The following is a 27,267-nucleotide window of genomic DNA, read 5'->3' as shown; positions in this document are numbered from 1 at the left end:
TTCATAAAACAAAATACTATGTCAAACACATATAAATATTTAAAAAGAAAAGAAAAAGAAGAGATAACTATGAGTAGCAAGACTTCTTTGTTCTTTTTATGTAGATGTTTAGGCCACGTAGGGTTATTGGGTTTTTGAAACTTATTTGGCACCTCTTTTATATTTTTATTTTTAAATTTATTTGAATTGAGATAGAATCATAGAATTTTACTTTAGTCTAATCTAAATGTATGTATGCGAAGTTCCCTCTATGAGACTTGAACCCGACTCTTGCTTCCTCCACACTTTACAAACACCTACACTTATGGAATAATCATCACAATAACGGTGCGCAGTTGTTACTTGGCACCTTCTTATTTTAAAGGTTTTAGATAAAATTAACGTTTTGCCTTTCTTGTTCAAACTCATCATTTGGCTAGACAAAATTTGATCAAACCAAACTAAGGTAGATAAGTCTATTCAATATGTTTAGTACACCATCTAAAAAAATAAAATGGAAAACAAGATATATATATATATATATATTTTGGGTTTGTTTGAAAAAAAAGTATACACTTTAGAGTTTGTTGTTGTTGTTGTTGTTGATAATCTACAATATACACTTTAGAGTTTACTTTTATATATATATATATATATATGTGTGTGTGTGTTGGGGGGGGGGGTAAAATCCCAAATGTGTATATTGGGCCTTGGGCCTTGTTTGAAAATGTAGATACGTCTGAGGAGGAGCAAATGCTTGGGAAAGGTCTTGAGCCAGAAGATCACGTAAGGAAATGATAAAGAAATATCGTCCGAGGAGTTTATCCTTCTCGGATATGAAGAATACAGTCAAGCAAATACCTGGGCGGCTTGGGCAATCTTCCAGGAAGTTCCAACGATAAGGATGAACTTCATGCACGTATAAAGATGATAAGAACAGAGAAATATCTAAGGAAAAAGCTGCTACCATCGCATTAAATGTTTTGTAGCAACTTTTCTAGCCGCATTTATGTGGAGAAAATCATTGTTTTAAAAACTGGACCAGACCAGCCGGTTCAACTAGTTCAACCGGGAACCAGACACCAATCCAGTCTGGTTATCATTAAAAACCAAAAATAGAAGAAAAACCAGAAAAAACTGGAAACCGTCAGTTAAACTAGAAAAAACAGAAAAACCGGTTCTTGAATCCGAAGAAGAATCTGAAGAAGAATAAGAAGAAAAACTGGAATAAAATAGAACAAATTTCTTAGATTTGCACTAAAGTAAAATTGAGGAAAATTTGTGGTGAAAATAAAATAAAAGACATACTTCTTTGAATGAAATGTATAAGAAATCTATGCTTTGGGCTTTAACTGGAATAAAATGTAAAGAAAGACCATCAAAAACTTATCTTGAGAAAGAGAAAGACTTGAGATTTGAGAGGGAGCTGCTGAGATGAAGTTTACTGCATTACCGAAAAAAGTGTTGAAAGAAAGCTAAGGACTGGGGAGGAGTAAAATTTAAAAAGGGGTTTGAATCTGATTTGAGGCCTTAAGGTTGAGGGTAGGTGGTAATGTGTGGTTATAGATTTAAGGGAAATAAAAAAAAGAAGAAAAAACAAAAAAGAAAAGAAGAGTGAACGTGTTACGTGTGTGAGCAAGTGAGTCTGACATTTGCAATGAAAATTTGCTATGAAAGTCAAAAAGGTGATGAATGACATGTCTAGTCATTCTGACCTTTTAACTTTGGTTTTCGATTTTTTTTTTTTAATAAATAGGTAAAAGTTGAAAGTTAAATATCAAACTATTATTTATCTAATTCAGCAAAAAAAATTATTTATAATATAAATATATATATATATATATAAGAAAATTATTTATTTTTTTAAATACTTTCTTAATATAATTTATGAAAAATAAAAATTCATATATATATATATATATTTAAATATTTTAAATTAAATTATTTATGACATCATTGGTTCGACCATTGGTTCGACCCCGGTCGGACCATAAAACCGGTAATCAATCCATTTACCGGTTCTTTGACCGTACCGGTTTTTAAAACCATGGTCAAACCACTAATGAAAGCATGAAGAAACACCAATAACACCAAGAATAACAATATGCAAAAATTAACAATGTCAGATATATGAGATATAAAAAAGTCTAGATAAATGCTCGATTAAAAAGAAGCAAGTAAATATCAAAGAACACAATAATCTAATACATTTCTTTTTTTTATATATAGTATAAAATAACAAAATACATCAACCATTTTCTAACGTAACAAAGTTGATCTAGGTTTCAACAAAATACATCAACCATTTTTCTAACATAACAAGGTTGATCTAATTACTACCAAAATACATCCATCCAAGACATCATTTACATGTATCAACTTTCAACTACCAAACTATTTACTTGATGCTTGTCTTGCAAGGATTCCCTCTTGGAGTTGTTCATAAAAAAGTTTTAGTGCACCGGACATACCACTTGTGTCCAAGCTCATAATTCTCTCATCCTTTATCGAACTCTATCCCTATCCCTCAACTCTTCCAATCGAATTCTTTCCTTATCCCTCAACTCTTCCAATCAAACCCTTTCCGCTTTGATGCGAAGACTCACCTTTTCTTGTTCTTGTAAGTCCTCAATAACTTTCATATTCTTTGCCAAGTATTCTCCAACATCTTTTCCACTAGCCTTTTTTTTTTTTTTTTTCGATTGGCATTTTCAGCCTTCCTACCTATTGGTCTCTCGAAGTTGGTAGTGTCATCGACTAAGGACATGTTATCCCTATCGGCAATAGATATTGAATCTTGAGTTAGAGGTAGCACTACTCTCGAGTATTCCTTAGGCATGCTCCATTTTGGTTGGTGCTTTAACACATGCCAACAATGTTCAAATGGAAAGTCTTTTTTTTACTTTTTCTTTATACATAGCCTTTGCATTTTCAATCTAAAAAAATTAAAAGAAAATGCAAATAATTAGTATCTTTAAACTATTAGTGAATATCTATTTTGAAACTATTGCAATATAATTATACCTTGTCCTGTTCGGTTGTACCACAATGAGGGGTTGCTTCAAGTGCAACTATGATCCCACAAAATCTACTTGTCTCCCTTTTAATCATTCCCCCATTGACTTGATAGGGAGCGAGCAATACATGTAGTGCTAGATGGGCTGTATTGGCAGAAGTATTGTTAAATTTTTTCACGGAATGTTTCTTGTTTCAGCTCATTACCATACACAACACCAATACTAGTATTGAGCTATGTTGAAACAATGATATTATCTTCCTCTACACTAAAGTTGGTACCTTGTCTCGGCAGTTTATTGGAGGTGGTGATCTTAACTTTAGGGGAAGAAATTGGGTTATTTTGGGATACACCCAACAAAGAAGAGTTAACATAAATTTGCCCTTGTATGATACCAGTGTAAATCGACATGTATTGTTGTGGGTCTATAAGTAGATAATGTACAATCAACTGAAGTTCAATATAAAATTAGAATCAACAAAAAGAGTAAATAATTACAATTAGAGTAAATAAGTATGTGATAACAGTCAATGAACTATAATAAGAACAAGAAGTTTGACAATACAATTTTAGATTAAATTTATAAAAAAAAAAAAAAAAATGATTCCCCTACCCAATATGATTGACATACAACAGCAGAATCAATATTAATATAGAGCATGTCACTAAAAGTCTTATTTAAAGTATTGTTGGTTCAGCGCACAACTTTTTAAGGAATATAATAGCAATCATGGCATAATTACTCTTCAAAAAGAATATCTGGAATGGTAAGTACTATCAAACGCATTCTACCATATAGCAATAACTATAGCAATATCTAATACAAATTTACTACAATATGGCAACTATTAAGCTTCCAACATTCGTAATCAGCATGTTCAGGCTCTTATCACAAAACTAATCATTCTGAAAGAACCCTCTAAGAAAAATCTTTTTACAGTAAAGCTCAGGGACCACAATTTAGGACACACTAGACTAAGTTTTTACAAAATTACTTACTATCTCACCTCATTTAACCAGAACAAAGGTTGCAAAATTTTTGGATTTTGTGTCATAGTTTCTTCCAATATATTTTAATATTTTGATAGTGCAAAGAAGTAATTATCCTCTTTCCACAAAACACACGGCTTCAGGTGCATAGGGTAATAGTTATAAAGCAATTTTTTCTCATCCAGCAGATTCACAGAGCTAAAGACATTACACTATTGTGGTACATAAATACAAAACCTCTCAAACAAAACAATCACATCACAACAAATACATAAACACATTCATTCAAACAAGGCAATGCATATCTGAAAATGGAAATCAGTAAGAACCTATATAAAATAAAATAAAATGGAATTCCACACAACGAGTAATCTCGACAAGTTCTTGCAAATACCAAAGGAGATTTTCAACACAAATACTAGCACCCACCCCAAAAAAAAAAAAAAAAAAAAAGAAACTTGCTTTTAATCAAATGCTTGACTATAGATAATGCAATAACCGCATCACCATTGGCAAGAACACATGAGTAAAATTCTTCACTATTGCTTCATACTTGGGATCAGTTGTCCCAATGAACTTATCATAAGACATATCTAACTGCAGGCAAAATGAAAACAACAAAACAAAGGAGATCATAAAAAAAAGGGGAAAGTATGCACAACAATTGGAGCATTCAACAAGTCAGGCTAGAGTAAATTGAGAGTGCATTTCTATCTTGGGTTAATTCTGCCTTTTACATCATATTTTGACACGAAAACTCCACGCTGAATTACAATACCATTTCAAAGCTCCATAAAAGATTCAGACTAAAATCATAGAAAGATTGACAAATATAACTAACTTGTTTAGAGTTGAATCGGCTAGAAGTTTTACCCCAATCGGTGATGACCTTGTGACAACAATACAAGACTTACAAAATCCCTAATCCAAAACAAAACCTAATAACCCATTGTTTATACCATGAAGCTTCAGTCTGACCCAAATGGAAGCCTAATCCCCTCCCTTGAATCTTCAGTTTGAGATGAAAATATGGGTTTCAAGACTGGGTTTTTGGGTTTTGCTCAGGGATAGAAGAGTGGATTCAGTTAGTGGAGAGAATGCTTGGGTTTGTTATGGGTTCACTCAGAGGAAGAAGAGCAAAGGCTATGTTTATGATGGTGGGTTTGGTCAAAGGGAGTAGTGAAGCGAAGATGGGTTTGGCGGCATAGGTTAAGGGAAGGGAGGCGCGGCTTAGGTTGAGGGACGACGAAGAAAATAAAAAAAGGAGAGGAGGCAGAGGCGTAGGCGTGGAAGAAAGAGAGAACCAGCAAAAAAAAAAAAAAAAAAAAAGAGGGAAAATAAGAGGAGATAGATGCGAAAAGGTTGAAAGGTGAAGTGTGAGAGGGAAAGTGAAAAGGAAACACACATGTTTTATTAAACAAATCAATTTTTTTTTTTACAATCTTGCTATAGTGGGCTGCTAGAGATAGCAGCCCATTATAGCTAGATTGCAAAATTAATAGGATTTACAATTCTTGATGGGGCATGCTTTTTACAAACTTGATGTTAAAATTTAGCATTTACAATTCTTAATGAGAATACTCTAAAAGAATTAAAAATGTAAAGGCTTACAGTTAGTTAAAGCCCAAAATCACCAATTATTGGAGATCTGAGTCCGACTCTATGATTTATGGATCAATATATATATATATATATATATATATATTATAAATGAAATCCAAACCTTAAACCCTAAAGGGCCTAAACCCCTTTATTATCTCTCTAAGAAAAGATTGAGTGCTAAGTGACGATAAGCTGGGTTTTTGTTTGCAAATAGATAAGAGGTAGAACTAAGAAGAACCTGCAGGGACAAGGGCCCAAAAATTGTATATTGGGCCTTGGGCTTTGTTTGAGGAGGTTGATTGGCTTGAGGACCGATAAATAGTAGTGAGAATGACAAGTTCAGAATCCCCTGAGTAAGATGCAAACAGAGAGAATGAGAAAGGTAGTTCGAGGAGGCTTACCTTCTCAAATGAGCAAAGCACAGATCAAATACATGTTCTATCATTCAAAGTGACCTTTCAGGATGTTCTATTGATAGGGACGTGTATTGTGAACATACAAGAGGGATGGAAGCTCATAAATATCTAAGGAAAAGCTACTGCCACTGCATTAAATATTTTGCAGCTAACTTTTTGACTGCATTTATGCAGAGAAGACCCTTGAACAGTAAGCCTTTACATTACAACTCACAAAGAGCTAGAGAGGGTGCTCGATAGGACAAGCACTCAAGTAGTGGCTTGGATGATTAACAAATGGAGGGTCAAGATCATTAAGAGGGAGATATATAATGTAAGAGGCCCTTGGAAGGAGGGGGATGGAAAAAATCAAGAAAGAACACTGTAGCAATCAGGAACCAAACTTGTAATCAAACTTAAGAGTAGTATATAAGAATCAGTCTCCTCGAACTCTGCTGATGACATTTTTATTTAGTTTAAACTTGTCTAGTTTCAATCTTTTGTCATCAAGACCTGTTTTACTTGTTATCTGACTAACTAAAGCCTAGTTTTCCAAATCCACTCTTTACAAATTCATTGTTTTGAGTTTTTTGGGTCTAGGTCCATCCACCTTTTGGGCTAAAGAACTCAAATCTGGTCCTTTCAGAACCCATGAAGACATTACCAAACAAGCGCATGACATAAGCCCAAGCCAATTTATGAAGTTGAAAATTGAAGTCTATGAAGGCCCATTTGTCTCTATTTTATATTCCATATGAGATCTGTAGCTCTCTATGACTATCTTTATTTATTTATTTTTTTTCAATCATGTATAGGCAAAGAAAATCAAATTAAATTCTAAAATTGAAATCTAAGTTTATGCCATGTATCAAATTAGTTTCTTAATTCTAGTACAAGTATTTATCATTAATTAGTATATAACCCGTGTATATGCATGGTACGTACAATTAAAAACATTAACAATTACACACATAATTTTTTCAAAGAACAAAAATTATACACATATATGGGTTCAAATTATACCTAGTGTAAGAGTTACATATTTTTTAACTCATAGATGAATTTTACTCTCTCTCTCTCTCTCTCTCTCTCTCTTTATTTTATTTTTTATTTTGGATGTAAACATGAATTTACTCTTTTTTTTTTATTGGCTTTTTTTGGTTTATTTATATTAGACTTTTCATCTTCTGCATAACATTAACTCACCTAGAACAAAAATTAAAAATAAAATTAGATAGGACACATGGCGCAAAATTAGACAACAATTGAAATCCAATTTAAATCATAATTAGATTTTCTCTCAACTTTGGTTTTAATTATATATATAGATTGTAACAATCGAGACCTTTTATTTTTTATTTTTAAAGACCTTATCATTTCAAAGGGAGAATATTATTTTGAATTTAAATTGAGTGAGATAATTCAAGAATAAAATCTTTTTAAAACTATAATTAAAAAACTTAAATTGTAATTTATTGCATCATAATAACAAAAATTAGGTTAAGAAGTAAAATAGTATTTCATTTCCCAGAATAAAATACACAAGCTTGAACAATTTGCATTTTCTACTATAGTACATTCTTTCAAAACTTTTTTAAGAGTTAACAAAATATAATAAATGACCATATTTAGCTTATTGTATGAATGATAAAATGTATGTAATTGCATATTTTAAAATGTATTCATACATATGCATAAGGTTTTAAACTAGTTATAGTTAATATTAGAGTTTTAACCTATAGTGTCGGATTCTTATAATTGCTCATTCTTATTGGGTTAAGAAACATTAATTAATTTTTGGTGTAAATGAGAATTAAACCAAAATTTTTTTTCCAATGAGAATCGAACCCAAATCTTTTTACTTTTTGATTTGTCATCGAATCAACCCCTAAATCTCTATGGAATTCTATTTCTTATTAGTATTATTTAAAGCCCCAAAAACTGTCATATACGCTTGGAAGCTCCATACGGTTGACCTTATCCTATAATAATCACCCAGACAATAACGACATAACAGCAACTTGCACTTGTCTTGCCTTAAACTTTTGGTCAATCCAAACTCAAATCAAAAGCAAACAAAACCAAACTCTACCTTCCCAAAAAACCCCGAGACTCACTCACACAGACACTGAGTCACTGTGTGTGACTCAGTCCTATGATCTCTCTCACCATGAAGAAGAAGAAGAAGACCACCACCACAAATCAAACTCACAAACCCACAAAACCCATTTCCCAAATCATCTTCCTAATCCTCCTCTCACTTCTTTCTTGTGTAAATTCATTACGAGTCAAACCTCCACCACCTCTTCCCATTTTGCCCCTCCCTTCAGCTCGACAGCTCCAATGGCAACTAGGCAACATGGCCCTCTTCCTCCACTTCGGTCCCAACACCTTCACAGACTCCGAGTGGGGCACAGGCGATGCTGACCCTTCTGTCTTCAACCCCACAAACTTTGACCCGACTCAGTGGGTCCGAGTCGCCAAAGACTCGGGCTTTTCACGCGTTATACTCACGACTAAGCACCACGATGGGTTCTGCCTTTGGCCTTCGGAGTACACTGACTACTCCGTTAAGTCCAGCCCGTGGAGAAATGGGAGTGGTGATGTTGTTGCGGAGCTAGCTAATGCTGCTAGGGACGCAGGCATTGGATTGGGACTTTATCTTTCGCCGTGGGATCGGCACGACGTGTCGTATGGCAAGACTTTGGAGTATAATGAGTTCTACATGGGCCAGATGACCGAGTTGCTCACAGGGTAATTTATGATTGGGGTTTTCACTTTTTAAGTTAAATGTGAGTATTTGTGAACTGGATTGGTTTAGTTTTATTAAGAAATTCTGGAAGATTGGAAATTTTGAGTTTTATGTGAGTTTTTGTGAACTGGGTTGGTTTAGTTTTGTCAAGAAATTCTGGAAGATTGGAAATTTTGAGTTATATATATGAGTTTTTGTGAACTGGGTTGGAGTTTTGTTAAGCAATTGTGGAAGAATTTATGTTATTCAAAATTCAGGCTGATGTATCTCTTATGTTATCAGAGAATTCATGTTATGGACTATGCATTGTTTTGTTTATTAATTGGATTGTTCATTATTTGATTTAGCGGTTATTGAACCTTGGGTTCTTTCCAATATATTTGTTTTTTAAAAAAAAAAAAAATCGGATTCTTGTTCTGTATGAATCATTTTTGTGCCATCTGGAGTTTAGTTGAGTTGATATTTAACATTATCAGCTGTATGATTTTTTTCCTAATTGTTTAGGTTTAAGAAGTTGTTGAAGATTGCTTTTTGGTTAAGGAGTAGATTATTGTTTGTGTTGGTTCAACTGACTAATTCTCTTTCTTTTTGGTGAATTTGAACTTTTTTAGTAATTTGCTAATTTGTGTTATGAGTTCCACGGTTAGAGATTCAGTCTTTCAGAGAATTATAGTAATGATGTTTCAAATTGGACCAGGTATGGAGAGATCAAGGAGGTATGGTTGGATGGTGCAAAAGGGGAAGGAGAGAAGGACATGGAGTATTTCTTTGACAGTTGGTTTAGTCTCATTCATCAGCTCCAGCCTGGGGCTGTCATTTTTTCTGATGCTGGTCCAGACACCAGGTGGATTGGGGATGAGGCTGGTGTTGCTGAGTCTACTTGCTGGTCTCTTTTCAACCGGAGTGATGCCCAGATTGGTGGCACTGATCCTCAGTGAGTTTCACTTTTGTCCCTCGCTCCCATTAGTGAATTTGATTGCTTAAGATGGTATAGATTGAGGTTTTCTAGCATTTGGAATAGACTATTAAGAACAACTTCTTAAGTTGCACACAGCTCATTAAAAGTCTTCTGAAGTTTCTGCCTGGTTCAAGATGAATTATTTGGTTATAACTTATAGTCCCATTACCATTCAATACCAATTGCTCTGCCCTCATTTTTCCCTGCATCATTCATAGATCATGTGGTATGCGCTGATGCACTTGGCAGATAAGTGCTCTTTAGCAGAATTTTCTAATCCCTAAATAATAATTCTCATGTTCATACTTCAGTAATAAACTCGATCTAATACTACAGAGCAGTACATGGATGTGATCCTGCAATGTACCATTAACTTAGTGGGAACTTTTTATACTATTTATTAATTAGAGATCTCATTGCTATGAGTTCTCAGTCTCATTTAATAAAGTATGCTTGTTTCAGCCCTTGTTTACAATTACTTTTATCTGTTTATAATTGTATCTCAAATTTTTTTAAAGTGCTAATTTAAATATTAAGTGTTACCTTTCTGGAAACACTATGCATACTTGATCCCTGAAAGAATGAGAGGACAGGACAAGAGATACACTAAGAAATAGCTATTTCCCATGAAGACTATCTTTTAATGTCTCTCATCCTTTCCTAGTGCAATAAAGTATTCCATTCCATTCAGATATGTTTGATATGTCTAACAGATACTCAAGGGGAGGAGATCCAGTTGGTCATGACTGGGTACCAGCTGAGTGTGATGTCTCAATCAGGCCTGGTTGGTTTTGGCATGCATCGGAAGCTCCAAAATCTGCAAGAAATCTTCTTGACATATACTACAAATCAATTGGTAGAAACTGTCTGCTGTTACTAAATGTGCCCCCAAACTCTTCGGGTCTTATATCAGCTGAAGACATAACAGTGCTTCAAGAATTCAGTGACCTCCGAAGGTCCATATTCTCCTATAATCTGGCTATCAATGCTTTTGTTAATGCCAGCAGTACACGAGGAGGCATTTATGATTCTCGTTTTGACCCCCACAATGTCCTGAAAGAAAATATTTACACCTATTGGGCCCCTGAGGAGAATCAAATTGATTGGGTCTTATATTTAAACCTTCAAGAATTACTGTCTTTCAATGTTCTGCAAGTTCAAGAACCAATTCACATGGGACAGCGGGTTATTGAATTTCACCTTGAGATCTTGAACAAAAATGGGAAATGGAAGAATGTGATCAATGGCACTACGGTTGGATATCAGAGGTTGTTGCAGTTTCCAACTGTAAAATCTCAGTACTTGAGGTTTGTCATCAACAAGTCGCGGGCAGATCCACTCATTTCTTACTTTGGAATTTATATGGATCAAGGCTCCATAGTGAGTAACAACATATCTGACACAAGCTCAAGAACACATTTCAATAGCAGTCAAATACTTCGGCAAATGACATACAACCATTCTCAGATTGATAGTCTATAGAATTTGAAATTTTCTGGTGCATAATTGTATGTGTGATTGTTTAATTATTATGATATTCATTCTTTAAAGATTTCTCATATGCAAAATTACAGCTTTCAAATTGATACATTTCTTGGCCTCTTTATTGAGATCAATCACAATTTCTAAATTCTTTTTGGTTACTGAGCATTCTTGGAAAGTAGATCTTCAAATATGAACAGAGTGCACTTGAAGCTGAAGTTATAGCATATCTAGTTATCTGGTTTAACTCGCATGTTCCTGAAGATCCAGCTGCTTTTAGAGGCATCTTCCACCCTTATGGTGCAGTAAATGGAGACTCAACAAAGTTGTGATCTCTATTGTAGCTTGGTTCTCTTATTGTCTTTGCTTTGTTTATTTATTTTTTAGTTCTTTTTTCTCCTCCTCTAGTCAGACCTTAGCTTTGTTGGAGGAGGGGAGAAAATGAGACTGCCTTGCCTAGTATCACTATCACCATAATTTGGACCTTACTGTGTGGTCAATTATTATTCTTTTTTCTCTTTTATGATGTCTTCTAATACAGACATGTCTGCTTTCTGAAAACAATGCACTCAAGAAGTATTATTTTCATTTGTGGCTTGATTTCTCTTATACACACACACACACACACACACACACACACAATCTTACTGTGACCAAGTTGAAGCCCATGAAATTGAAGTTAGAATGCGTAAGATAATTTGATTAGGATATAACATAGCATGTTACATGGTCTGGTTTAGTGCACTAGCTAGTAATGCAGCATTACTGCACTCAAAATGCAATTAGTTTGATTTGATGAGCTTAAAACAGCGTGTCCCTTGAAAATTTTCTCTCTACTCTATAGACTTTACACAATAGTCAATTGTAAAGGAGGCCTTCCGAAAGGATATACATTTGCTAGACTGTCCTTTCCACGATGGATCCCCATTAAGAGGTAATTTACCCCCATTAAGAGGTAATTTACTAATTTTATAAGATAGGAGAAGTTAATGAATGTCTCGAAGGTATTGTTATTTTCTTTTTTGGAGATGAAACTGAAGGTATTAGTCTAGAGAATATTTTTGTAAACTTTTTATGTGAAAAGAAAAAAAAATTACCAATTGCTTTGATAGTTTTTTTTTATTTTATTTTTAGTGGTATCAAAGCTTTTCTAAAATAGTCTATTAACAAATGTCCTAAAGACATGTGTTAACCCATGATATTATTATTAATATAGTACTATAAGCTCTTTCTTTTTTTCTTTCATTCCGTGGTGGGATCATCATAATTACCAAATTATGGGGGGTTTAAAACATATTTGACTTCCCTACACGCTAATAGGGCATGTTTGTATATTAAAAAAGCCAAACAAACAACTTAAGAGCAACTTAAAGGGGAAAAAGAATCAATTTAAAATCATTCATGTGGGCTAAATGGTTGAAGTTATCATCCAGCCATTGATGGATGTTTTCCAGTTCAGAACCGTTGAATATCTTTTGTTGGATCTCATTTGCTTTTTTTTTTTTTTTTTTTTTTTTTATTTTTACAAACTGTTTATGGAAAAAAAGAGTAACTGATTTTTTTAACAGTTTTTTATATTTCTCAATGAGTGGTATTAAAACTTTCTTAAAATGGATAATTAACAAATTCTTTAAGGGAATCCATTAACATTACTCAATATTTATTGTTCTTTTTATTTTAACATTTGTTTTGACAATTTATCCCCCCAAAAAATGAAAAAAAATCACTCGCACAACTTCAAATCCTAACTAATACGGCCATTCTTCCTCCTTTCATATCAAATCCCACAAATTTTTGAGTCATGGAGGAAAACAAGAGGAACTCATACGTAAATTACATAGAGATAAATGACGTTAGTTCAACGATAATATCACAAGGTGTAACTCTCAACAAAAAAGAAAAAGAAAAAAAAAAATCACAAGGTGCAGAACCAAACAATATAGTATATATCTATCATGTTGAAATTTTCTCTTGAATGCACATCTAGTTTTGCATTTGAGTAATGAGTTATTTCACTAGCTTACACTCTTCCTTCGCTCGATGGTAGGGACCAGAGGCGGAGCCGGGGGGCAAGTGTCCCCCTGACCCCACCCCAGGTCTCCCCTCCCTCACATCTGTTGTTGTAATTTTATTTTTTAAAGTTATATTCCACATACAAAGCTTTGTTCTTATGGGGTTATAAGGACGTGAACGTGATATTGAGGAAATAAATAATTAAGTTTCAAAAGACAGATTTTAATGGAAATAAATTGATTTCAATTAGCTTCTTAACTACTAGTATTTCCGGTTTAAGAATAATTTAACTCGATGTGTTTTATTCAATATAGTCTATGTCATTGTTCACTTTAGTTTTCCTATAAGTTGTTAAAATAGCCACGAGAAGAAATAAACAAGGTAGCACTAGTTCCCAACATGGTCCTAATTGTTATGTGATAGTCTTATCATGTAATAACATTATTCTTTACTGGGGTTCACCGTCTCCCCTTTTTTTTTTTTTTTTGTTTCCTTCTTCACCTGGGTTCACGTCTCCCCTGTTCTTCCTCTTTTTTTTTTTTCTCGGTTCGGATTTGTGGGTACTCTGAAGAAAAAAAAAAAAAAAAGCTGCAGTGGTGACAAAAATGGGGCCCACAAATAGTGTGAAAAATATTGAATGATGAGAAATGAGTAATGTGCCAAACGGGTATTAATTTTAGAGTGATGGGTGATGAGTGATGAGTATTGAGTTATGAGTGATGAGTGATGAGTGACGAAAATTGAGTGACGAAAATTGAGTGATCAAAAAAGGTGGCCAAACAGCCTCTAAGTCTCTTGATGATTTCCTTCTCAAGCACAAACTCAAATCATTTACTGCTTTTTCTCCTTGTAATTCACATGCCAATTTGTATTCACTATGACATTCTAGGTTAGGACATCCATTTGATATGAAATTCATTCATTAAGTCATGTTTTTCCTTTCCTTCAAAACTGCTGTACTAAAGATTGTAATATTTGTCCATTGGCCAAACAAAAAAGGCTACCATTTCCTTTTGATAATAAAAGATCTGCTAATCCTTTTGATCTTGTTCATATGGATGTTTAAGGACCATTTTCTATTTCTACTACTAATGGGCACTGGTATTTTCTCACTAGAGTTGATGATGCATCAAGGGCCACTTGGGTCTTTCTTTTATAGGCTAAATCAGAAGTAAAGCCCCTGATTGTCTCATTTTATATTATGGTTCAAACCCAATTTCAGACTAAAATCAAGTCCATCAGAACTGACAATGCCTTGGAATTCCATATGGTTGAATTTTATAATTCTAAGGAAATCATTCACCAACAAAGTTGTGTTTACACTCCACAATAAAATTCAATTGTGGAGAGGAAACATCAGCATATCCTAGCAACTACTAAAGCATTGCAAATTCAATCTAGTCATCCTCTTGTTTTTTGAGGTGATTGTGTTCTCACAGCTGTGTATTTGATCAAGAGGCTTCCTACACCCTTTCTACAAAACAAATCCCCTTATGAAGTTCTGTTTAAACAGGTTCCATCTTATTCTCATCTTAGAACTTTTGGCTGTCTTTGCTTTGCCATTGATGTTGGTCCTAATAGACATAAGTTTTCCCCAAGAGTTAAGAAATCTGTATTCTGTGGTTAACCTTTCAGCATCAAAGGGTATAAATTGTTTGATCTTCAATCACACTCCTTTTTCATATCTAGGGATGTAGTGTTTCATGAAAGAGTTTTCCCTTCTTCTTCAAATGCTCACATTGATTCTACTGCATTGATTCCCTTACCTAGTATTCCTCATCTTTCATCTATTTTTCTTGATCCTACACCTTCTTTTTCAATTTCTGCTGATTCCATTGTTCAGTTTCATCATGATTTTGATAAAGACATTCAGGATTTTCCTGATGTTCTTGAAAATCCTATTTCTGAGCTTCCTCTTGTATTTGATGTTCCTAGAAGGTCAACTAGGATTTCTAAGCCTCCTTATTATCTTAAGGATAATCATTGTTATCAAGTGTCATCTGCAACCATTTCTAATCAGCCCCATTCACTTACTTCTCATCCTCTCTCTTCTTATCTTTCCTATGCCAACTTATCTCCTACCTACAAATCTATTTGTTGTTCTATTTGCATTACCACAGAACCAACACACTTTTCACAAGTAGTTTCTAATCCCAAATGGCAAGAAGCCATGGATGCTGAGATTGTAGCCTTGGAAGCCAATAATACTTGGACTATTACTCCTCTACCGCATAACAAACATCCTATAGGGTGTAAGTGGGTCTATAGAATTAAGTACAAGGTTGATGGGTCCATTGAAAGGTATAAGGCTAGATTAGTTGCTGAGGGGTTCACTCAAAAGGAGGGTTTGGATTACATTGAGACTTTCAGCCCTATTGCCAAAATGGTGCTGTGAAAGGTTGGTTTCTTAGCCAACTTGATGTCAACAATGCATTTCTTCATGGTGATTTGCATGAAGAAGTCNGATAGTCTTATCATGTAATAACATTATGGTTTTGAACAATTAATAGTGAAGACAAGTAAATCAATTGAACAACTTATCTGCTTATCTCTGCTCAATGATGATTACTAACGTTTAATCTTTTTACATTCATATGATTTGTTCGAATATCTTATATTTAAATTAATCTTTTAACTTCATACATTAATACTTGTTTGCAATATACATTTTTAGCCTGTTTAAATTATGAAGTAGTTTAAACATTACAATGATTATACTAACTCCTACGCTAGGCTCAAAAGAATTAAATTAAAATCAAGTATGAAAAGAAAAAAATTATAACTTTTACATTATATTTTCTATGTTGATCAAATATTGTTTAATAAATTAATTTTTTCTTATATTAATATATAATTTTTATATTAATTTTGTCTTCAATATTATATGCCTCCCCCCCCCCCCCAAAAAAATCAAATTCCTGGCTCTGCCACTAGTAGGGACTAACTTGATAACTTATTGAAAATAATAGAGATGAAATTAACTGCTGCTAAAATATAGAGATCAAATTAAAAGTGACATCGAAATATAAGAACCAAAATAGTATTTTTTAATTTTTAAAATGTGAATGTTAGCATGTCAATTGTAGATATTTTTGTAAAATAATGTATTTAAACGAGTTTAAGAGAATAATTTGCCTATTAGAGTATTTCCATTGGCAATTGTAAATGGCATATGTAGGGAAAATTTAGTATAAAGGCACAAAAAGAGCTCAACAGCCAGACTTGTAAAATCTTACAATTGCAATTGTGCTATAGTGCCATCATACTTTAGTAAAAATTATAATATATTTTAATTGATAAAGTGGAAGAGAGATGGGGGAGAAGAAAGAGAGAGAGTTGTATTGGAATATGTTATATTATTTTAGTGGGTAACATATATTATTTTAATGAGTAGAATAGGAAAATAAAAGTTGCGATGTTAATTGTGTTATAAAATGGTAATGGTATAATTGATAAAGTAGTTGATCAGTGGTCCCATTAAAAATAATTTTAAAAATTTATTTGCCATATCACATAGTCACTCTCCTCACAGCTAGCAGTCAAGACTCACGTCATTCAGCCATAAAGAAATTAAAAAAAAAAAAAAAGTCAAGAGTACTCACGTCAAGATTAAATAGCGGGTTAGAACTTCTTTCCTTCTCCCTTTGTGTGTGTGTGTTTGTTTCTCAAAAAAAAAAAAAAAGATTAAATAGCAGGTTTCACAATTTTTTTTTATTTTTAAAAATAAACTCTATGCAATATTACGAATAAAATTTTTTATAATAATTTTATTAGTTATTATTTATTTTTATTTGCATCTATCACTGACATATACCATTTACAACTTATCTCTTCAATGGCTTGAAGCAATTTTGTGGCTCCATACTTATTGCTAAAAGAAACCTTAAAAGTTAAAACATCCATTAACCTTTTCTTTCTCTTCCATCTCTTCACATTTTCACAATATCAAATATTGAATTTTGCTATAATCACAAATTTCAACTACTTAGAAGAATATAAGAAGAAAAGTTGAATTTTACAGAATTTTTTAAAATCATTTAAGATTGTGAAACACATACAAATTTTTTGCTATTTTGCTATATTCTCTTCCTTTTTAGTATTTGTCAAAAAACACTTTTATCTATTCGTTTTCAATTTATTTAAAGAAATCAAATTGCAAGTTTAAACTTTATATATGCATACAAAAGAATTTCTCAATTTGATTTTCATTAAGGATTTACATCGACAATTGAGTAAATTAAAGTAAGTATAAATTTTTTCTTCTAGAAAGTACGAAAAAATAAATTAAAGTTGACATATATATTAGATTATGTGTAGTAATATTCAGGCTCCCTAAATTAATATCCTGGCTCACCACTAAGTTGCTATATCTCTAACTTTATTCTTTACAAAAACTTGATGATAAGGAATCTCTTCCATTTGAATGTGGCCCTTAAAATTTGATATATATTTGCAAAGCTAGGGGTAATATATGCAAACATATATAGTAGGAAGGATTACGTGTCTTTCATTATAGATAAAGTATGTAACTGTAGGCACTGTCGTTCAACCTGTGGGTGGCAAAGAAAGCATGCATGCATGTGTATTCATAATGATCTATTATCTATATCTACCAGATAACTGAAGAAGGGTAGCTAAACTTTATGGCTTCACGTTGGTACAATAAAACTTTCATCCTACATTACCCTCACAAATGTCCTTTGTCTTTGTGTACCTTCTTTTTCATTCAACTAACTCTCTGTCACTGCCTTAACTCATTCTCAGCCTTGTTTTTCTTTTCACTTATTGCTTTATATAGGACCTTACCTACTGGAGCACGATTGGAATGGGCCAAATGCATGATGAGTTATACTTGTTACAAGGTTCAAGCCTCTCTAAAGCTACTAAGAGGCTATTTGGATGACCAATTCTCATGACTCAATTCTTAGTTTTCATAACTCAATTCTCAAAAATGGTGGGACCCATAGCAAAATACTCATTTGCCTGCACTAATACTTTATTTCCATAACTCTGTTTCCAATACTCAATTCTCTACTTTTTGAGTTATGAGTTATGGAAACTAAAAACAACTTTTGGCTGTTTTCAGTTTTCAATTCTCATAACTCAATGGCATTTTTGTAAATAACACTATATGAGGGACCCACTGCCATACTTTTAGCCACAACTTTTGACCTTTTTTTTTCTTCTTCTTTCTTTACTGGGGTTCACCGTCTCCCCTTTTTTTTTTTTTTTTGTTTCCTTCTTCACCTGGTTCACGTCTCCCCTGTTCTTCCTCTTTTTTTTTTTCTCGGTTCGGATTTGTGGGTACTCTGAAGAAAAAAAAAAAAAAAAGCTGCAGTGGTGACAAAAATGGGGCCCACAAATAGTGTGAAAAATATTGAATGATGAGAAATGAGTAATGTGCCAAACGGGTATTAATTTTAGAGTGATGGGTGATGAGTGATGAGTATTGAGTTATGAGTGATGAGTGATGAGTGACGAAAATTGAGTGACGAAAATTGAGTGATCAAAAAAGGTGGCCAAACAGCCTCTAAGTCTCTTGATGATTTCCTTCTCAAGCACAAACTCAAATCATTTACTGCTTTTTCTCCTTGTAATTCACATGCCAATTTGTATTCACTATGACATTCTAGGTTAGGACATCCATTTGATATGAAATTCATTCATTAAGTCATGTTTTTCCTTTCCTTCAAAACTGCTGTACTAAAGATTGTAATATTTGTCCATTGGCCAAACAAAAAAGGCTACCATTTCCTTTTGATAATAAAAGATCTGCTAATCCTTTTGATCTTGTTCATATGGATGTTTAAGGACCATTTTCTATTTCTACTACTAATGGGCACTGGTATTTTCTCACTAGAGTTGATGATGCATCAAGGGCCACTTGGGTCTTTCTTTTATAGGCTAAATCAGAAGTAAAGCCCCTGATTGTCTCATTTTATATTATGGTTCAAACCCAATTTCAGACTAAAATCAAGTCCATCAGAACTGACAATGCCTTGGAATTCCATATGGTTGAATTTTATAATTCTAAGGAAATCATTCACCAACAAAGTTGTGTTTACACTCCACAATAAAATTCAATTGTGGAGAGGAAACATCAGCATATCCTAGCAACTACTAAAGCATTGCAAATTCAATCTAGTCATCCTCTTGTTTTTTGAGGTGATTGTGTTCTCACAGCTGTGTATTTGATCAAGAGGCTTCCTACACCCTTTCTACAAAACAAATCCCCTTATGAAGTTCTGTTTAAACAGGTTCCATCTTATTCTCATCTTAGAACTTTTGGCTGTCTTTGCTTTGCCATTGATGTTGGTCCTAATAGACATAAGTTTTCCCCAAGAGTTAAGAAATCTGTATTCTGTGGTTAACCTTTCAGCATCAAAGGGTATAAATTGTTTGATCTTCAATCACACTCCTTTTTCATATCTAGGGATGTAGTGTTTCATGAAAGAGTTTTCCCTTCTTCTTCAAATGCTCACATTGATTCTACTGCATTGATTCCCTTACCTAGTATTCCTCATCTTTCATCTATTTTTCTTGATCCTACACCTTCTTTTTCAATTTCTGCTGATTCCATTGTTCAGTTTCATCATGATTTTGATAAAGACATTCAGGATTTTCCTGATGTTCTTGAAAATCCTATTTCTGAGCTTCCTCTTGTATTTGATGTTCCTAGAAGGTCAACTAGGATTTCTAAGCCTCCTTATTATCTTAAGGATAATCATTGTTATCAAGTGTCATCTGCAACCATTTCTAATCAGCCCCATTCACTTACTTCTCATCCTCTCTCTTCTTATCTTTCCTATGCCAACTTATCTCCTACCTACAAATCTATTTGTTGTTCTATTTGCATTACCACAGAACCAACACACTTTTCACAAGTAGTTTCTAATCCCAAATGGCAAGAAGCCATGGATGCTGAGATTGTAGCCTTGGAAGCCAATAATACTTGGACTATTACTCCTCTACCGCATAACAAACATCCTATAGGGTGTAAGTGGGTCTATAGAATTAAGTACAAGGTTGATGGGTCCATTGAAAGGTATAAGGCTAGATTAGTTGCTGAGGGGTTCACTCAAAAGGAGGGTTTGGATTACATTGAGACTTTCAGCCCTATTGCCAAAATGGCTGCTGTGAAAGGTTGGTTTCTTAGCCAACTTGATGTCAACAATGCATTTCTTCATGGTGATTTGCATGAAGAATACATGGCTCTTCCACTAGGCTTTCATAGCAAGGGGGACCATGGGGAGAAGCTTGTATGCAAGCTTAATAAGTCTCTCTATGGTCTCAAGCAAGTTTCAAGACAATGGTTCTCTAAATTTTCATCTACATTGATTCAGTTTGGATTCATTCAATCCAAGGCAGACTATTCCCTCTTTACTAGACAACAAGGAGCTTCATTTATTGTTTTGTTGGTGTATGTTAATGATGTTCCCATAACAAGCAATGATAAATAGCAAGTTGATCAGTTTAAGGTGCCATTAGATCAGAAGTTCAAATTGAAGGATTTAGGTGAGTTGAGGTATTTTCTTGGGTTGGAAGTTGCCAGGACAGCTAAAGGTATTTCTTTATGTCAAAGGAAGTATGCCCTTGAGATTTTGGAGGATGCAGGCCTTCTTGGTTGTAAGCTTGTCAAGGTTCCTATGGAACATAATTTAAAACTTAGTAAGTATGAGGGCTTATTACTTGATGATCCAGGGAAGTACAGGAGGTTGGTAAGAAGATTGTTGTACTTGACCATCACCAAGCTTGATATCACTTATGCAGTCCATAAGTTGAGCCAATTTATGGCTAAACCAAGACAACCACATCTTGAGGCTGCATTTAAGGTTTTGCAATACTTGAAGAATGAACCTATTAAGGGTGTTTTCTTTTCTATAAATTTGGATCTTCACGCGAAAGGTTTCACGGATTTAGATTGGGCATCATGTCTAGACACTAGGAGATCAATCACTGGTTACTGCATTTTCATTGGGGATTCATTGGTTTCTTGGAAATCAAAGAAACAGTCCACTGTTTCTCAATCCTCAGCTGAAGCAGAATATAGGGCCATGGCTATTTCAACTTGTGAAATTGTTTGGATTCTTTACTTATTGAAGGATCTTCAAGTTAATCATAATAGAGAGGCATTCTTGTTTTGTGATAGTCAGGCAGCACTACATATAGGTTCTAACCCTGTTTTCCATGAAAGAGCAAAACATATTGAGATAGACTGTCATGTTGTGAGAGATAAGGTGTTGGACAAGGTCATCAAGCTAATTCATGTTAGAACTTAATCTCAGTTAGCTGACTTACTCACTAAGGCTTTAAGTTATAAGCAATTTTCAGAACTCTTGTCCAAGATGGGGCTGATTAACATTTATCAACCATCAGTCCATCTTGAGGGGGAGTATCAAGGTAGTGTGCATCAACATAGCTTACATACAAAGCAAGTTCATCAACCAGAGCGGAGTGAACAAGCTTCAGCAATTGCACACTGCAGTTGCAAATTAGTTAGGCACCTTCAAGCATCAGTTGCAGTAGGAAAAGAGTTAGATCAGAAACGACTGTAGTTTAGGCTTTGCTATTGAGATTCTAAAATACGACACGTAGCTTTAGTTTTCTGCATAAGTTTGTTAGAATTTTCTGTTTTGGTTGGTTGGTTAGTTCTGCTCTTCTCTCTTCTGGGTTTAACCCGATACTGTATATAAGGCTTGTACCATTCAATTAATAATTAATTTACTTTTCTCCCAATTCTGTTTTCTGTTACCCACACCATAACTATTATATAAAATGCCAGCTCTTGCAGCTTCAAACTGATCTACATCTCCAACCCCCTATATCTACTAGTAATTCTATGATGGAATAAAAAGTAAAACCTTATTCTCGGTATTTGCATTCCCATTGTGTATGACGTTATAATATGTTCTTTTTTTTATTTTTTTATTTTTTATGTTTGTTCTTTTTACTGGTTAGTCTTTTATGCTAAACTTGTCCACCTTTTCGCCTTGCTTGGCCTGATGTTTATATCGCCTTATATAGATTAGCAGTGCACTTTCTGGTTCAAGTAACTCACCAACTTGACGAAGACCTTAAAAAATTAGTGACAAAATATTATGTAATTACACATTAATATTTTAAGATTAATTTTACATTTAATCATATCTCTTAATATTGACCCCCTAAATTAAAATCCTGATTCGCCACTAAGTTGACGAGTCCCTAACATTATTCTTTACAAAAACCACATGATAAGGAATCTCTTCCATTTGAATGTGGCCTTGAAATTTGACATTTGCAAAGCTTGGGGGTGATATATTCAAACATGGTGGGAAGGATTACGTGTCTTTCACTAGATAAGTATGTAACTGTAGGGATTGTCGTTCAACCTGTGGGTGGCAAGAAAAGCATGCATGCATATGCATTCATCATAATGATCTACATCTATCAGATAACTGAAGAAGGGTAGCTAAACTTTATGGCTTCGTCAAATATATATGGGTCTGGATCAGGCATGTGGTCCACCAAATTAAACTCAAAAGCCTGTCAAGATGGGGGCAGAGCCTTGTTCCTGCGTTACCATGACTGAAACGCGTGCTACTGCCATGAACATGGTGAATGAAGCTATTGCTTCTCTGCGTACCACTTCGTACCATCACAATAAGGATATCCAAGAAATCCAAAAGATTCAAGGAATCCATACCAGGACCTTGAATGAAATGAATCAAAACCTCAATGCCATTCTATAGAAATTGAATTCTCAAGATAGCAATTTACACTCACCTTAGAGAATTGTACCAGTGAATCAGAGTTCTTCAGCCTTAGTCACTTGCAAGACCTGTGAAATTGGACTTCCCATGTTTCTCAGGTGATGATCCTGCTAGTTGGGTCTATAAAGCCAATTAGTATTTTGGCTATTATATCAAACTCCAGTTGCAAAAAAGTTGTTAATTGCTTCCTTTCACATGGAGTTGGAGGCCTTGATTTGGTTTCAAGAAGCTGAGGAGGCTGGTTTGTTCATTGATTGGAATTCCTTAGTGCAGTCTTTACATGTGAGGTTTGGATCACCTGCTTCTGATTAGTGATTTATATTAAAACTAGTGTGTAGTTTCGTGCATATGCATAATACAATTAAAAATAATAATAATTAAACGGTTCAAATTGTACCGTTTGTTTTAGAAGATGTTCAAATTATACATTGTATTAGCTACACTTTTTTTAACCATAAATTTCTAAAATATGTAATGATTTCTCATTAAATATAAATATATATGATTTAGAATTTAATTGCGCTCAATAATTCACTAGCCATAAAAATTAAAAATTTAAATGGACATAATGGCGAAAAATTGGACTCCGATTGAAATCTAATTTTGAATATAATTGAATTTGAGTTCTTTGATTTTTACATTCGAGAATTCACTTTACACAAAATTAAAAATCAAATAAGACATATGGTGCAAAATTGAGAATCCAATATAAATTTAATTAGATTTTTTTTTGAGTTTTGGCTATTACTATATATATATATATATATATAGAAATTCCTAATAATTCTTCAATTAAAATTTAATCTTTTACATAATTAATTATGTTCGCATAGACTCGTAATTTGGGTTGCTAGAAACCACGTTGTGGCAAATGTAGGGCCTGCTGGTAGAGGGTGTATATTAAATCATTATGTAAGCAGAGTGATACAAATCCAGCTGCAGGACACAACTACCTTCCGTCCTTTGCTTAGCAAAGCAGTTCTGCCATTGTAATTGAATTCGCATAATCCATGCTAAAGTCCTGAAGCTGCTATCTTTGATGGGCGGTCTGAGGGTGACTTGGTAACTTCCTATTGTGTTTTCAAATAAAATTGGGTCAGTAATGTTTGGATTTCAAATTTGAATAATGCGATAGTCACTCCACAAGTATAAGTGTCTGTGGAGTGTGGGAGCAAAGCTTGAGGTTCAAGTCTCTAGAAGAAGCTTCATATACATATACATTTAGATTAAGTTAAAGTAAAATTTTTACTTAATCTGTATAAAAATAAAAAATAAAAATTTGAATCCTAAAAATAATTGTAAAATGCAGTGGCTTTAATGAGGTGATTTCTATTGGAATTAACTTTTTTAATTAAATTTTAAGTTGACATTTCAATTGGAAAAGTTTCTAAGAAATAATAAGTAATTGAATTTTTTTTCTCAAATAAGTTAGGCCATTAATGCCAAGAGATTTCATTTTAAAATTTAATTCAAATTTGAATGGGAAATAAAACATGGAAAGTATAAAAGATGTTTAGGTATTAAATGAGGAGATTTGGTCAAGGTTTTAAATGGGTAAACAAAATAAGAGGGAAATCCATTCTCAAAAAGAGAAAAAAAGAGGGAAATCTATAATATGATTTATTATTATTTATAATTGGAAATAAAAATATATAATTTTTAAAAGATGAATTTTTTTGGGTTTGAAAACATTATATTAGGGAATATTAAATCAAACCTGCCAAAGGTACAAAAAATCAAAAACAAAAAAAATGACGCAGAAAGTGAAAAAAGAAAAAAGAAAAAAGAAAGAGGTAATCGGTACGTACGTGTTGTGGCATTTACAAAGCCGGATGTTAAGGGATCTCTTCCATTTGAATGTGACCTTAACATTTGACATTTGCAAAGCATGCATCATATATGATTTCCAAACACACCAGGAAAGATTACGTGTATTTCATTAGGTGAAGTAAATGTAAGATTGTCATTCAACCAGTGGCTAGCAAAAAAGGAAAGCAAGCATCATGCATGCATTGCATAATGATCTATCTGATAAGGTAACTGAAGGGTTGGTAAGGTTCATGCTCTTCTTTACACCCGTGCAAATTACTAGTATCTATAAAGTCTCTGGATCAGGCTATTGTATCCATCACTCAAAAATTCCTGTGCAAAAAGATGGAGTTAGCTAGTCAGAATAAGAAGTGGTGGCCGGCCTTATTTGCTATGCTAATTGTCATACTCCTAGCTTTTCCTGCAGAGGGGATCAATTTTGGGATGTTACCCAAAGGTGTTATTGTTCCTCCCTCTGGGCCTAGCCGTGGATTGTCTCCGGGTACTCCTCCATCACCCCCACATAGGCCTAGGCCTGAGAATGTAAGGTCTGAGAGGATCAATTTTGGGATGTTACCCAGAGGTATTGTTCCTCCCTCTGGGCCTAGCCGTGGATTGTCTCCGGGTACTCCCCCATTACCCCCACATAGGCCTGAGAATGTAAATTTTGGGATGATACCCAAAATTCTTCATAAAACTCCTACATCTGGGCCTAGCCCCAGAACTTCGGATCCTCCTCCACCTCCTTCAAGGTCTGAGAGGATCAACTAGGGACTGAGAATTAATGTTAAATCGCCGAGAACTAGGACTTTTATGTGCTGGCCTACACCATAGCTGTTCCCTAAATATCGCCTCTTGCAGCTTCAAACTGATCTGCAACTCCAACCACCTATCTACTACTAATTCTATGAAGTAATAAAAAGTAAAACCTTGTTCTGGGTATTTGCATTCCAATTGTGTATGATGTTATAATATATGTTTTATGTTTGTTCTTTTCGTCTTTCTTGGCATATTTATAATTTATATCTCCTTATAGATTAGCAGTGCACTTTCTGGTTCAAGCTGCTTTGATGTTTTATACTTTCATTTAGAAAATAATTTGATATCACAACCTGCAACTTTGACACTATCCAACCCACTAACCTGACGTAACTGACCTTAAAAATATTGATGTGTAATGACCTTAAAAAATTATATGACAAAATATTATGCAGGCACACGGTGCATACATTACACGTCAGTAGTAAAATCTCAAACCTCCTACCCTCCCAATAAGGTTACTTTCCACAAATCAAAATGACTTAAAATCTATAAAACAAATAAACAAGAAACACACACACACACAAAACAAAGAGAAAATGAAAAAAAAAAACAAATAATAAAGGAAAACTAAGATTATGTTTGGTAGTAGTTTTTGTTTTCCATTTTCAAAAACTTATTTTTGGAAATATAAATAAAAAACAATTTTCTTATATTTTTGAAATCAAAAACATGTTTGATTAGTTGAAATTAAAAAGATAATTTTTTGAAGGGTACATACGTACTTTGATTCATGGTTTCATCACGTATAAATATATATGAGGTCTTGATCAGACTTGTAGTACACCAATACTCAAAAAGCTTGTCAAGATGGTGATAGCCAGTCAAAATATGTTGTTCTTGGTGGCATTTGGTGTGCCTGTTTTAACTTTTGCTTTTTCCTACAGAAGCCAGAAGGCTTTCAACAAAGGCTTCTTCCAACTTGGTGCATGTTGATCATAAAATTTAATCATAATTCGTCCACTTTTGCACTTTGCTTGGCCTCAAGTTTACATTGCCTCATAGATTAGCATTGCACTTTCTACTCCATGTTGCTTAGTTGTGTAATTTAAATGGGAACATGAGATCACGTCCTTGCAATGTTGGCATTATAGGGTTGTGCATCTAACCCACTCAAATGGCCAAACCAATCAATCTAAATAAAGTGGCCAAACCAATCAATCTAAATAAAGCCGATGCCTCTAGTTGGGTTTTTGTGGGTTAGTTTGGGCTAAGTTGGAATTTTATATTAGGTCTTGAATTGGGTTGAGCTCTGGTTGATATTTTTTCAACCAATCTGGTCTAACTCGATATAACATATATAATTTTGTTTTATTACCCTTATTTTAATGCATGTGTTTAGTTTGATTTATTTTGATATTTTGAGAACTAGTTTTAATGAATTTGAAAATTTAGAAAATAATTTATGCATATTATGTGAAGCGTAATAATTTATAAAAGCCAAATTTTTACAAGCTAATATAAATGCTCTTAAGGTCGTCAAAGAAAAAGGGTTGGGTTTTCTATTTTTAGGGGAAAAAGAAGGTGTTTTAACATTAACATTTTTTTTTCTTTTTGAAAAAAAATTAACTTACACACACACACACACTTAATTACACTTTCTCACCAAGCTCAATAACATTAACGTTTTTAAACACAATTGTTTATATATATATATATATATATGAAATTTGATAATTATGATAATTATTAATAGACAT

The 27,267-nt window shown here is 33.7% G+C and overlaps 1 protein-coding gene across 1 annotated transcript; it reads left to right on the top strand.

The window, feature by feature from the left end:
- Positions 1 to 8,026: 8,026 nt before the first annotated feature.
- Positions 8,027 to 11,335, top strand: LOC112023416 (alpha-L-fucosidase 1). The gene is made up of 3 exons (XM_065783099.1): positions 8,027 to 8,736; positions 9,432 to 9,668; positions 10,406 to 11,335. Exons 1-3 carry the CDS (start codon positions 8,138 to 8,140, stop codon positions 11,172 to 11,174), a joined length of 1,605 nt encoding a protein of 534 aa, XP_065639171.1. The 5' UTR covers positions 8,027 to 8,137; the 3' UTR covers positions 11,175 to 11,335.
- The last annotated feature ends 15,932 nt before the right edge of the window (positions 11,336 to 27,267 follow it).

Source organism: Quercus suber, unplaced genomic scaffold, assembly GCF_002906115.3.
Source record: "Quercus suber isolate HL8 unplaced genomic scaffold, Cork oak 2.0 scaffold_328, whole genome shotgun sequence".
NCBI classification, from domain to species: Eukaryota; Viridiplantae; Streptophyta; class Magnoliopsida; order Fagales; family Fagaceae; genus Quercus; species Quercus suber.
The sequence above is the reverse complement of the archived record's forward strand: the minus strand, read 5'-3'. Positions and strand labels throughout refer to the sequence as shown.

Bases quoted from the DNA above. Each gene is read 5' to 3' on its own strand.
- LOC112023416 (XM_065783099.1), top strand. From the start codon at position 8,138: ATGATCTCTCTCACCATGAAGAAGAAGAAGAAGACCACCACCACAAAT. The intron at 8,737-9,431 runs GTAATTTATGAT...AAATTGGACCAG, and splicing joins ATGACCGAGTTGCTCACAGG to GTATGGAGAGATCAAGGAGG. The intron at 9,669-10,405 runs GTGAGTTTCACT...TATGTCTAACAG, and splicing joins ATTGGTGGCACTGATCCTCA to ATACTCAAGGGGAGGAGATC.